General features: G+C 43.2%; 1 protein-coding gene across 2 annotated transcripts in view; it reads right to left on the bottom strand.

Moving 5' to 3' along the window:
• arih2 (ariadne homolog 2) overlaps positions 1 to 12,316 on the bottom strand; it is a 21,823-nt gene extending 9,507 nt beyond the window's left edge. Inside the window, exons 1-5 of one of the 2 annotated variants that reach the window (XM_080763854.1) lie at positions 12,196 to 12,316; positions 6,034 to 6,633; positions 2,890 to 2,957; positions 2,143 to 2,215; positions 1,133 to 1,274 (exon numbers count right to left, since the gene is read on the bottom strand). In XM_080763854.1, coding sequence (XP_080619980.1) covers positions 1,133 to 1,274; positions 2,143 to 2,215; positions 2,890 to 2,957; positions 6,034 to 6,300 — 550 coding nt within the window. In that variant the 5' untranslated portion in view covers positions 6,301 to 6,633; positions 12,196 to 12,316. The remainder of the gene's footprint in view (positions 1 to 1,132; positions 1,275 to 2,142; positions 2,216 to 2,889; positions 2,958 to 6,033; positions 6,634 to 12,195) is intronic. The other variant, XM_080763855.1, reaches the window with a different exon arrangement.
• Positions 12,317 to 14,233: the final 1,917 nt, after the last annotated feature.

Raw genomic sequence — 14,233 nt, 5'->3', positions numbered from 1 at the left:
ATTCCAGACTATAAGCCGCTACTTTTTCCCCCATGCTTTGAACCCTGCGGCCTATACAACAGTGCGGCTAATCTATGGATTTTTACAGCTAACGGCCACTAGGGGACCTTCTAAATGTATCTCTATGGCCGGCTATGGCCTCTATGCGGCTTATAGTCCAGTGCGGCTTATTATGTACACATTTGTTTTTTTCCCCTAAATTTAGCTGGTGTGGCTTATATTTTATATTCAGGTGCGCTTTATAGAAATTACGGTAGATGCAGTCTATACTCGTCTCTGTATCACTTAAAAAGGGCCACTTCACCCCTTTTGCAACCAGATCTTACTTTAATGATGTTTAGGACACAAGAACTTAACCCATTCTGGACGGGAACTCCTTTTGGTGTTTTAAGCATTATGTTACACTTTAGCTATTGAAAAATAGCAGATCTACAAGCTCACTGGAACTACATATTTTCAGATGGGGGTCAGCAGCCAATTACATATAATTTCTGGGGGTCCTTGACATGAAATAGTTTGAGAATCACTGACATAGAAACATGAGGTTTTTCAGAAAACAGTCATGATTTAGAAGACATTTGTAGAATCGAGCTCAGGTCTTTTTATGTGTGTAATATGCGTTTCTAGATGTTTAGTCATGTATCATGATGCCATGTTCATCATGACCAAACATTTGTCATGAAAATGCCAACTTGTCAGTAAATGACATGACTACATGTACGCCACGGTCATACATACATCATACATTCACCAGGTCGTTCACATCCTATACATTACTAAATGAATGGTCAGGGACGACATGCAATACTTCCAGGGACCACCTGTTGAAAACCCCTGATATAGACTATTGACATCAGCTTGCCTGAAGTCTCAGATCCACGTTAGAGCCACAAAATTCTCATGTAGATATTTTTTAACCTGGGAACAATTCTACAAATGTCTTCTAAACCTGACAGTTTTCTGAAAAACCCATATGTTTCTATGTCAGTGGTGCTCAAACATTTTCATGTCAAGGACCCCCAAGATTATATGTAATCAATGTTTAAAGTATAACAATTAAAACACCAAAAGGGTTTCCCGCCCAAAATGGGTTAAACCAATTATTTCTCTTACGGTCAAAACAAACACTCACCCACTCCCATGCCATCTTTGACAAGTACAGTGCAGTGCTGCTCCCAGCATGCTTTGCAGAAGGAGTGCTGGCAGGGCAACGCCAGCAGAGCATCCCTCCGTACAATCTGTAGACACACTCCACACTGGAGGGACTGAGGGGCCTAGGAAACCAGTGTACACTTAGTTATTACACACACACACACACACACACACACACACACACACACACACACACTGGAGGGACTGAGGGGCCTAGGAAACCAGTGTACACTTAGTTATTACACACACACACACACACACACACACACACACACTGGAGGGACTGAGGGGCCTAGGAAACCAGTGTACACTTAGTTATTACACACACACACACACACACACACACATGGCTCAACAGTGCGACTAGGTACTCGCATTTGCTACCAAAAATAGCATGGCCCATCCTTACCTCATATAACTTTATTACACACATTGGATAACTTTTCATCGTGCCCCTAAAATAAATTTCAACCTAGGAGCACACATGCTACTTGGAAAAATGCTAAGCGTCGACACACACACACACACACACACAACCCCCCCCCCCCCCCCCCCCCCCCCCCACCACCACCACCTGGTGATTTCTAAATATAGATGGCCTCAGGAAACCACACTAAAAGTAGTGGAATTCATTTTGGTTACAAGACGCCTACTCTGCTACATATAGAAGAACCCTGCATCCTTATAATTTTGACAACGCATCCTTTGTTATCTGACATTTGCAGAGTCTGTAATGCACAGTTTAAGGATCAAATCAGATACTGGGAGCCCTTGAGAAATGGAATGTATGGAAGTAATGGAACCAATACTGATTCCAATATTAGATTGACAAATATATACTACCACGGTAATCAATATAGCTTCTGAGTTTCAAAACACTCGCTGGTGGCATGAACAATGTACATTTTACTGTATGAAGGGTGATAAATTAATCCATCTGTGAAGATTAGCTTTTTTTCTCCATAAAAACATATCTCACACTGTACTCACAGTGACAGGTCTGCAGGTGCTGCTGGGCTGAACCGAGGCGTCTGACAACAGCAGAGAAGAGTTGGACTTCCATCTATTGAACCAGAGCACAATGTAAAATGTGAAATAGTGTGTATATATAGGGCATTCTTCTTCTTTTCCAAAGCGTTTTATGTGCATTACACCCACACATTCACACACAGACGGCAGAGGAAATCAGCCAATGTACCGCTTGCGATTCAGTGTCTTTGCTGAAGGACAATTCAACTTAGCCAAAAGGAGCCAGGGATCAGACCAGGACCCTTACGTCCACAATCGGCCTCTCTACCTTCTGAGCCACTGCTGCCCCGTGTCATGTTAGAAAGTTAAAACTGTAGGCTCTTGGGTGGCACAGTGATTCGAATCCACCGTGCTTGCATGTGCATCCGGCTTTGATGATGAGCGACGAGCGTCTATAGGAGAATTGTCACTGCATGAAATCCTACAGGCTGGGTGTCAGCAGGTAGTGTTGGGTGGGAGGAGTAGGACAAAGGCTCTACTATGTCCTCCCGGTGTGGGCTCCTCACTGGTCGGTCAGTCAGTAGAATACAACAGCAGTGACTGACGACACAAGTGTTTGGGAGGAAAGCGGGCATGTTTTGTGGGAGTTAAACAGAGCGTATATGTTTGTCTTTTTTTAGTGCTTCAGTGTGGGAGTGCCACTTGTGCGTTTCATGCGAGTCTCTACTGCATTTGTACAGAACGTTAGTTAGGGTATTTTCTTATTACCTGTCCAGTATTTGTGACACTTGCCAGTGAACATGCACGAGGACCAGCTTGGCTACCGCTGGGAGAACCTGTAGGAGGGAGAAGGGACGGGGACAGAGACAGACAGACTGACTGATTAACTGAAACACAAGCTTCACAAGTACAGGGCTCGAAATAGCGACCATTTTGGTCGCATATGCTCCCGAAATTTGATCAATGCGACCAATAAATATAATTAGGAGCACCAGTGCGATGGGGAGAAAACAATCTGGTGCGCCTTTTTTTCTCCAAAAACCAGGTTATTTCCCCGTCTCTCTCTCTCTCTTCCCATTTGTTGCCAGTCAGTGCATGAGATGACAGTCAACCATTTTGTCCTATCAAACGTGAGCTTTCATGTGCCCAACATGCATGTCGCATGGTAATTTTAGATTGGTTAAAGTAGCCTTAAAGCCCGCCCACCCTCTTCCTTTCCCTTGTCCGGAGAAGCACAGATGCGGGAAAGGAAAAATAAGAAGAAGCTAAGCTAATGTGCGAGTTATGTTACGCAAAGATCAAGCGAACTATTGTTGATTTTTTTAGGAAGCCACCGCCTGCTGTTCTAAATGAAGTCAATAGTGTAGTCGCTGACGCTGTTGACATTGTCGTTGATGACAGCGATGCCGACGAGAATGCCAACAGACCACCTGTAGCTAAGAAACCGAAGAGAGCATATTGCTTTAGGAAAGAATGGCTAAAGGAATTTGAGTGGCTTCGGTTTGAGGACGGGGCAAATGGGCAATGCACTGTGTTCATTGCAAAAAATGCCCGGAGATGGCAGGTAAAACTGCATTTGCAACTGAGACAAAACATTTCAAACATGAGAGCTTAACAAAACACGGAGGCAGCACGAAACACAACAGATGTCGGGACAAATGTGCTACCCCAAAAAGAGGATTGGTCGACAGAATGCTGCTGCTCTCTCAGCCCAAGAGGCAGAGCTGAAGTTTTAATTCAATACTGCATACACCATAGCTAAAGAAGAGCTAGCCTTCACTAAGTTTAAACCTTTTCTTAGTTTACAGAAAAAGAATGGCATTGACATAAACATGACTTAAGTTACGCCAATGATAAGTCATGTGCCAACATCATTGGTGTGATTGCAGACACGTTACTACTGGCCCCAGGACAATGCACGACTTAAAAATCACACCTATGTGAAGTGAGGCGCTCTTTATCGTTATACATCATCTCACAAATTTGTCATTTGGTGGACATTTGATCAGACCTGTGGGGACAACCCGGCATGTGATGAACTCTGCAGTGCTTAGTGCTACATTATACTGTTTTATTAATAAAATGTATTGCGTTATATATATTGTCTGTGCTCCTAATTTTTTGCTAGTGCTCCTAACTTTTTAATTTGGGAGCACTGGTGCTACCAAGAAAAAAAGTTAATTTCGAGCCCCGAAGTACAAGTAAGAAGTAGACTTTGTGTTCCTGAACTGTGGTAGCTTTGTGACCAATAAGAAGTAGACTTTGTGTTCCTGAACTGTGGTAGCTTTGTGACCAATAAGAAGTAGACTGTTGGTGTTCCTGAACTGTGGTAGCTTTGTGACCAATAAGAAGTAGACTTTTGGTGTTCCTGAACTGTGGTAGCTTTGTGACCAATAAGAAGTAGACTTTGTGTTCCTGAACTGTGGTAGCTTTGTGACCAATAAGAAGTAGACTTTGTGTTCCTGAACTGTGGTAGCTTTGTGACCAATAAGAAGTAGACTTTGTGTTCCTGAACTGTGGTAGCTTTGTGACCAATAAGAAGTAGACTTTGTGTTCCTGAACTGTGGTAGCTTTGTGACCAGTTTATACTTTGTGGCGGTGTCGTAGTCGCCCAGAACATACATTTGTGTTTTCTGGTCAAATTTGCTGCCGAGCCAATCAAACAAAGAGTTTATATAGATAACCATGTCCGGGCACCATTTCCAGTTTAGCGTAGGCTTAGCTCATGGACATAGTGATCTTCATAATACATTTCTCACAAAAGGTAAATAATTAGTAGTTCACCATCTACAATACAACAGGCTTCATCTGTGGTCTCACGGTTATAATATCCAATATATAAAATAAAAACCTGTTCTACTAACTGTACTAAAGTGTCTATAATTTCTCAACTAACTCCCATGCTGTCCAAGACCTACGCTGTAGAGTGCATTGCTGGAATTTGGCAGAAGTACCGCTCAAGGAAATCACGTAGACCCTTTACAAATCTGTTTACATTCTCCGTGTATGAAACAAGTGTTGTGATTGGTCGGAAAATACCGTATCCGGGGGAAATGTTTCGGCCCGACACTTGCGGCTATGCACTCTCTGCCTTAGGTTGTGACCAGGCTTTTCTCTTCGCAGACGAGTAAGGCTGGGACCGAGGCTAACTAGTTTGAAGATCTGACCTCCAGTTATCTTCTACTGATTTGATCGACTGCTGCAGTCATACAGCGATGCTGTTGGTGTGACCTAGAGGCAGTAACCCTGAATCAGATTACCACGTTACCTAGCATGCCGGGCCAATGGCACTCCAGCCTCTCCCAATCAAAGACACTACATAGTGCATCTTTGTGCATCTGATTGAGTCAGTCTACTGAGAACACATTAACCTCTCATTGAATACGTACAAGTTTCAGTTTGAGCAAACCTCATCTGTGGGTCATCGTGGTTAACCATGTGAAGGATCGTTAACTTACATTTGTTGTGGCCGTACAGGTTACCTATATTTGCTAGTGCACAGTGCCACTTGACATTGAAAGCCCACAGCTTTGAGTGTTTGTGTAAACACAAACACGGAAGACGAAAGTGGGACGCAAATTGTGATTGGCCAGAATGAGATTAGATTCAGCATGATTCAAATTAACTACTGTCCAGTCACTGGACAGTAGTTAATTTGAGTGTCCAGATAGTCTGTAAGCGGCAACAATTTCTAATTGGCAGCCACATTTCATCTTAGCCTCTTCTTCTCTATTTTATAGTACAGTGGGGAACAAACCAAAAAGAAAAGGACAAACCCATTGAATCACCTCCTCCTTAGCATTAGTTTATCCATTTGTATGGTAAATAAAACTAAGACTAAATATATAAATAAAAACTAAAACTATTCAACCTAAAACCTAAAATCAAAAAACAACACAGCCACCCGCTCACCTTGAGTGCGGCGGCTATGTTGTCGACCTCCTCCGTCAGAACCCTTTGGCTCTCCCTGTAGGTGAGGCAGGTGAACAGGTACTCCTCCGGGTCGAAGGAATCTGCCCCCTGCTGCTCCACGTCGCCCGCCACTCCATCGTAGTAGTCGGCAATGTCTCCCTCTTGGTCCTCTTCGTCGTCATCTCCGTCGTCGTCCTCTTCCTCAGAGTTCACCCCAAAGTCTTCCTCGTTACTGTCCGACGCCTGGCTGTTCATGTCCACAGACATCCGGACGGTTGGTGGTGGTGGTGGACTCCGGACAGGTAGGCGGGGGCTCGTCTACCTGTCGGGACTCTGCCAGGTGGGCTGCCTGTCAATTGGCTGAGGCGGCTTCGTGGTGAGGCTCCGGCCCTCTGCCTTCAAGCCACGTCTGCCGTGTGACTACACCGACCAGAATCCCCCTCTTTCTCGTCACCGGGCTGAGGCGCGTACCGAGCGCGCTCAGCAGCAGCGGAAGAAGCAGAAGAAGTCACACTCCCCGTCACTCATTTGGAAATCTAGCGGGATCTAAGATGAGAAAAGAACAAGAGAGAAGAGGAAGCGAGGAGGATGGATGGATGACTATGCGGAGAGAAAATAAAAAGATATGGAAATAAGAGATGGAAAAGAGGGGGGAGAAAATGGACAAGAGGGAGAAATGAGAATTAAGCTCAAAAATGTATTATAATTCATGTCACAACAATTCTTAATTTCTTGCATAGCTCCATCCTTGGGGCATTCCTTAACATGTAAACATTTGGGAAGACTTCTCAGTACAGAGAGCAGACGTCCAATGACCAATGTGGAGTTCATCAGTCACACAATGTTCTACTCAATTATATCAGTTATTATCCAGTATTATCACAACTATTACACAGATAATTTGTTTGCTTGGTTGGTGAGGTACCATTTACACAGAGTACAATTATCACAAGGACAACAAGGTTTTACACTCCAGCAGTCCAGCTCCACATGCATTCCACAAGCCGTTACAATTTGGCTGCCTGGCAGAATCAGACCAGATCTTGAAGGTCTGATCTTGGTTGTGCTAGCATTACAATTGAATTTAGGCATTTAGCAGACGCTCTTAATCCAGAGTGATTTACAGTAAGCAAGAACAAAAAACATGGTAATCCATCAAATGCATGTATAAGAAAAGAAAAATGCTAAGTTACATACATTGAGCCTTTCTTTGCATACGCCTGTTAGGTCGTCAATGCTAGGGCAAGCTTTACGGGCTAAGATGGAGTCTGAAGAGGTGGGTTTTCAGACTGGGAGTGAGTTGGCAGTGCAGTTCCGATTGCAATGGGAAGTGCATTCCATAGTTTTGGAGCCAGAAGGGAGAAGAGTTTGGGACGTGTGAAGCGTCCCGGCATTTTTAGTGAACGACTGTACTTCCAGCTTCTCTGCGTTGGCTGCGGGAGGGTTTGTAGGGTCCGATCAGACCAGAAGATATAGGGTGCTTTGAAGGCCAGCATCAGAGTTATATTACTTTTTCATTGGACAATGAATTATTCAGATTGATTAAGGTCCAGTTGCCTGTGCTCATGTCTACAAAACTAATGTATCAATACCCTGCTTAAAAGAGAATCCCATGCTAGAAGGCTTTACCTTTAATTGTAATTGCTACGTCCCCAACAAAGAGGTCCAGGTGTTATTTTGTGTGCAAAAGTGCTCAATGGGGGTTGGGTTTTTGTACTAATTCGCTTATTTCCATCGAAACAAGTAGTAAAGTGTGCCACTTGGGATACTATTTACATTATGAAGGATATATACAAAATATTTTTTTGAGCGATGGAAATAAGCGAATTAGCACAACACCCCATTAAATTCAATGCAATTCATTGAGGGCTTATGGTAGGGGAAATAGCCAATAATGCACAAAATAACACCTGGACCTCTTTGGTGGGGACGTAACAACATAAAAAAAAAGGTAAGAAAGCCTTCTAGTATGGAATTCTCCTTTAAGCGTTTTTTTTTTTTTTAATACACAGTATACTGTATCTGTCAGCCTGATTTGGCCATGGTGTTGAGTAGATAATAATTCTCCAGATTATACAGGTTAAATTAAACTGGTTGAGAATCACTGCTAGAGCCATAAAAATCTTCTCTCATGGGGGTTATGCTGGCATCTCTTTTCTAAATGGGGGTCTGTGGGCTAATTAGTGTCAATTTGGGGGTCCTTGTCATGAAAATGTTTGGGAACCAACTGTCTTAGGCAGTCTCTGTACCCACACGGCTACAGTTATTCAATACATGATTAAAGAGTGAAAGAGATTATGCCAATTATACCGGGACACACATCTTAGGACATTGCAATATATGTAGACTTTGACATGGTTACTTTTAAACACTTAACCCATTTAGACCAGAGCTCAATTCTACAAATCACAACAGTTTTCTGAAAAACCTATGGTTCTATGTCAGTGGTGGTGCTCAACCTTTTCATGTCAAGGACCCCCAGAATTATCTGTATTTGGCTGCCGACCCCCCATCTAAAATTGTTGTTTCAGGGACGATTTGCGTCACATTTTCACGATTTTCTAAAATAGCAGATCTACAAGCTCATAGCGTGGCACAGAGTGCTGTGCGCTTGTAGATCTGCGACTTTTAAATAGATAAAGCATAACATAATGCTTAAAAAACAGCAACAGGTTAAATTAAATTACTAGTACACTTCATCTTGAGAGAATAAGGCATTTCCTGAGAAACAGGGAGAGACAGTTTGATAAGATTTGGCTGCCCCTTGTCCATTACCTGAGTAGAAACGATTAATAGAGAGGATACCATTGATATGGTTGACTGTACGCCATTTTCTTTTCAGATGTTTTCCATGAGCTTTCTATCATCTTATTATATAGTATGCAATGTCACTGAGCAGTATGGGTGGGAGGGTTAAGGGATTTCTTTATCTTTTTTGTCTTTATTTTTTCTTTCATTTTGTTTCATAAACAAAACAAAAAAAAAGTATTTCATATCATGTTGTTTGTAATAATTTATCTGTTCAATAAAAACATATTTGACAAAAAAAAACAGCAACAGGGGTTCCCGTTCAGAATGGGTTAAAAATGTTTTATCACTACCGAGAGATGTATTATTTTTTTTCCCCCAACACACGAAAGCTGCACCCCAAATATGCAGTGAGGATTATTCTCATCCGAATTGTTCAGGGGATTAAAGTTGGCGCAACCACTTATGATAACTAACGATTTCCAGTTAATCCCAGATTATCTCCATTAGTGCTTCAGATTCATGTAATTTATGTATGAAATGCATCAAACTCCAAAAATGCTCTTACAGGGAAGAGGATGCCCCAGACACCAGACCCCCCCCCCCCCCCTACCTACAGGGGCCAAGCTCCTCATCTGGTCAGTTGTGTTTATCTATTCTACCGGCTGTTTTGGCAGCTGCCATCAGCAGTTCCTGTTCCATTCTAAAAACCTAGTTGGCTCATAAAATAGCTCTGCTTGGCCACTTTGCCCTGTTCAATTAAAGTTACATTTGCCTGGTAAAACGGTATAAAGTGGCTGATGATTTGGGGGTTATACCAGGCGCTCTGTGACCCGTTTAACAAAGTACAGAGTTTCCTTTGCTGCATAGTAAGCCAGTTACCCTAGTTCTAGGGAAAAGACCTTGGATCAAATCCAAGGTCCCACCCTCGCTTGCAGGGCTGCACCGGCGTTGATCAGTTCACTCGTAGCTACACCCACCCTGGTCAACATTTATCTTACTGCTGTTCTCAGCTGTAATCAAAAAGTCCCCCTCTTTCCCCTTTAAGTCATATTTTTTATCAGTCAGTCTCTCTGTCCAATGTCCATCTGCCCACGGCTCGCTGTACCTCATGCTGTCAATTTTCAAAATCCCCATATTGGTCCTGGTTTTTCACTAGCTAGGTGTTCCCTTACATTGTGTCTCCAGCTTTAAACGCCACATAACATGGCATCTGCAACTCTGCAAATACTTACTTGTGTCTCCTTTTACAGTATGTTGCTCTGCTCCAGGGGTTTCCACTACTTTTTGACTTGAGAGCTACTTTCAAAATGACCAGCTCAACAAGATCTACCCACCGAAACAAATATTATACCAATTGTATATTAACACAATTGCTGAAAATTGTTTAAAATATGTACCCAAGGGGGCTTTGGAACAGCGGAGCTGGCGTTGCATATAAGACCAATGCACTTGGAATGGGAAATAGAGGAGAAATGGAATAGGTAGGGTTTTTTGTTGTTACAGACAACATGCTACAGACATTGTTGTGCACAGCAAACAATCTTGAAAATAAAATATTGTATTGTGGGTTTGAGCTGATAATCAATCAAATCACCTTAATTCAAGTGGCAGTCACAGTGAGGCTTTTCTTATATTTGAATTAAATATTCTCTAGGGGCGGCATGTATGTGGTCTACCTGTACAGTCACCCCTGCTCTACTCCATACATGTAACGCCACATGTACCTCACACACATTAAATGCCACATGTAACTAACGTGTGGGCCACGTGTAGAGGCTTACATTAATCCTAGTTTATATGGTATAAGACAGGCTATGTCTCACAGCTTTGTCCATTTCGTATTCAATACATTGGCTCACTGAAACACCCTGTGCCCATGGCTCACAGCCCGTTACATCCATGAGCCCCAAAAATGTGCCTCACATGGCTCGTCTATACACAGCATAAATGAGCCTTTACTGTTTTTTTTTTTTTTTTAAGAATTAACAGTTGGCGCTTTTGCTGAGGGGTCAGACACAAAGTGACCTGCAGTCACTCAGCTTCTTGCTTGGGGTAAGCTGGAGTTATTGTAAACAACTGATATGGTACCTGCAAATAAAGCACACCAAAGAGGCGTGAAGACTTAAAAACACATGACCAGCAGGTTGATTAAATAAAATATATAAGAAAACCGAAAAATAAAAACAAATCCATTGCCTTTCCAAGTTAAGCGGCTTCTCTTTACCTCCGATGATCCCGACAAATCTGTGAGGTCGCGACACAAGATTAGATCGGTTGCCTTGAGCGAGTGAGTGACGTTCCAATTTATGACTTTGCAAATACCCACCACCTGGATATACAATATTCAGAAGCTAACAGTCTTGCCAGACCACCAACAGACGTAATGCTTGCATTCCGGGCCGTGGTGCTAAAAATAGTATTTTAAAAAATCTAGGTGACATACATATTAACCCGGCTAATATGTCATATGGCGAGACAGCAAAGCGGTTGCCGGTCACGTAGATATTAATAGGCCAGCAGGTCGTTTTTTGAAGGAGCTGAATCGAAAATCCAGACTCATTTCGCTGCTCACAGCGAGTGCCGGCCACTGCCTGGCATTCATTCCCGGCGTCTGCCCAGAATCTGAAGGTTTATTTTTCTTAGAATGGCTGGCTAACGTTAGCAGGTTGTTCTTCACAGACATTGGTGACCTATCGAATACCATGACCCCCCAAGAGTCACTGTTGTGAATACATACACACACACACACACACACACACACACACACACACACACACACACACACACACACACACTCACTCACACCGGTGAATTATTGAGTCGATGTTTACAAGTTACTTACTTATATTATCACCAAATTCACAAAACAATGACTTTTATATCGACGTGTAGATGCATTTCCTCAGCGTCGGTATACTGATAAAACTGACATTTTAATGTATACCTGCTTGAGAGCCAACGTTGAGTGAAGAAGCATACCGGTATGCCCAGTGTCAGATTTCGGTGGGTCACCAACGTCGGTATAACCCTGCTAGCTTCTTGGCTGGCTCTCCTATTACCGGTCCGTTATATATTCAATAGCGGAGATAAAGTGTAAAGCAAACGCAAGAGTTCCGAGTAGCTTCACAGGGCCATGGTACGTGGAGAAAGGCCGTTTTATGGAGGAAAACAAACCACCTCCATTGTTCCTCCCAACGAATTTAGCCTTAGTTACAAAACACCATCTATACCTAGCATCCCCCCCTCTCTCTCCCTCCCTCCACCGCTGTCCCTTCCTCCCCGGCTCACATTCACTATAGTCCGGGGACTGATATGTAAACAAGGCCCTCCTGGGGGCTCCTTAATAAAACATTCACATTACAAAGTCGTCGATAGAAGCAGTTCTCGTCGCGACAAAGTGCTCATATTCACCTTATGAAGCGTGCAGGGCGGTGTGTGACTGTGTGTCTGCCAAAGAGCCAAGTGGGTTTCACATCCAGAAGGGTTTTTACACTGGGCTCCGCTCTGCTGCTGCTAAAGCGGAAGGTGGCTTGTTACTGTGGGAGGTATTTATAAATGACGCCACTTCCGCACATGGATATTCATTGAACCCCAGGATTCATCGTGAGTTCATGATTTGATGATCTCACGCACGCACACTGTGACAGTGACAGTGACACACACACACACACACACACACACACACACACACACACACACACACGCGGACCTTGTGTTGAACTGTACTTTGCTGTGCTTTTTTTCTGCAAACTGTTAATAAAGTATTCAATCAATCAATCAATCAATCAATCAAAAGCCATCAAAACCCTGTCCAGTTGAGTTAGCCAGGGAGCCAGTAACCCAACATTTTAGAGGACCTGTGATGTCATCTGTCATGACATAATTTCTATTTGTGTTTTTCTATTCACTTGTTCATTAAGGTCCACAGAATGAGAGGTCTGCTCTGCCGGAAACATTGCGGAAAAAAAGGTATGGCCATTTTTGTATACCACACCATAGAGTCCATTAGTCCATATAGTTTTGCCTTAAATAGTAGACTAGAAGTGCTGCTGAAAGAGAGCAATGGCTCTGTATCAGGAGAGACAACAGCTGGGCTCCAAAATGACAACAAAAGACGATATGAAAGGTGTGAGGTCTAGAAGGGGGTAAGACTGAGGGGGGCACACCTGGGATGCCAGTTGTTGTTGAACCCTCTGGAGGTGTCGTGGGCCTATTCAACGAAACACCCAGGAAGGAGCCGGTCGCCCACCTGATGAGCCCAATGAGCAGTGTTGCCAAGTCTCGTGAGAGAAATAGACCTCCAAAAGTGAAATCTTGCTAAGGAACTAAGCCACATCACACCTAGAAAACCCAGACGGAAAATATGGCCATAGCCTATATTCCTAATTCTGATTAATATATAATTACTATGTAGGTGACTATATAATAATTCATGTTTTGGTTATTTTATTATAAGTCAAAGATTCGGGGGCTTAATTAATAAGTATACACCAGACCGATTCAGACATTCAATGTGATTCACACTCCTCCACAAACATATGGGCAAGTAGAAAAAGTGCCCCAGGTCAGGTTGTGGCCTCCTGGTGGCGTTATAACAGGCCAATGTGAAAAGGGTGGTATATTCCTCAGCCTAGTAGGAAAGTCCGTGAAAGATTTCACATAAATTGCACGCTGCGTTCATGATTTGAGGCATTTTGTTCAAACCAATCCTGCAAACTTTGAAAGCCAACGTTAGCCACGGATGGAATATGAAATATCGGACAGATCCGCCTTGAACACATGATTATAGAGATAGCGTGTAACAATTTGCGGGATCTTTGGAGAGAATCTGGAGGAGTAATATAAAAGAAATGTGTTTTTCAAAAGTGTGTGTGCAACATTTGGCATCGACCGGGTTAACGGTGCCGGAGATTATCTGTACACAGACGGACAGACACACACACCCACACGGACGGAGTGCAAACACACTCTCTCCCCAAGCCTTCAGCTTGGTGGAGACAATTATAGTATGAAATATTGGCCAAAGAGGCCACGTGCTTATAAAACAAGCCCAAAGAAAATCCAACACACGACTCAGCATTTCTTCCCGCAACTCAAATAAGACTTGGCAACACTGCCTTAGCCCAGCCCTTCCACCCAAACCTGTGATGACTTTATCAGTGACACGACACCATGTTTCTCAAGGTATAAATTAGGATACGGTCAGGTGCAAGCTTGGCTCAGGGAGGACACCACTGCCATGTAGATCAGTCCATGGCACTTTGGCTAATAACATCATATCCTGTGTTTGTAATAAAACTACTACTATGTAACATGCTGGGGGCGTGTTCCCTCCTCCGCGTCATCAGTGCCGATACCCGATGCGGGGTTGGCGAAAGGGTCTTTCTGTGTGGAGTTTGCATGTTCTCCCCGTTTCCCATAGGGTAGGTACCCTCACAAAAAACATGCA

The sequence above is a fragment of the Protomyctophum bolini genome (genome assembly GCF_963924005.1).
Source record: "Protomyctophum bolini genome assembly, chromosome: 5".
Lineage (NCBI taxonomy): Eukaryota > Metazoa > Chordata > Actinopteri > Myctophiformes > Myctophidae > Protomyctophum > Protomyctophum bolini.
This window is presented reverse-complemented; position numbering and strand designations above follow the sequence as displayed.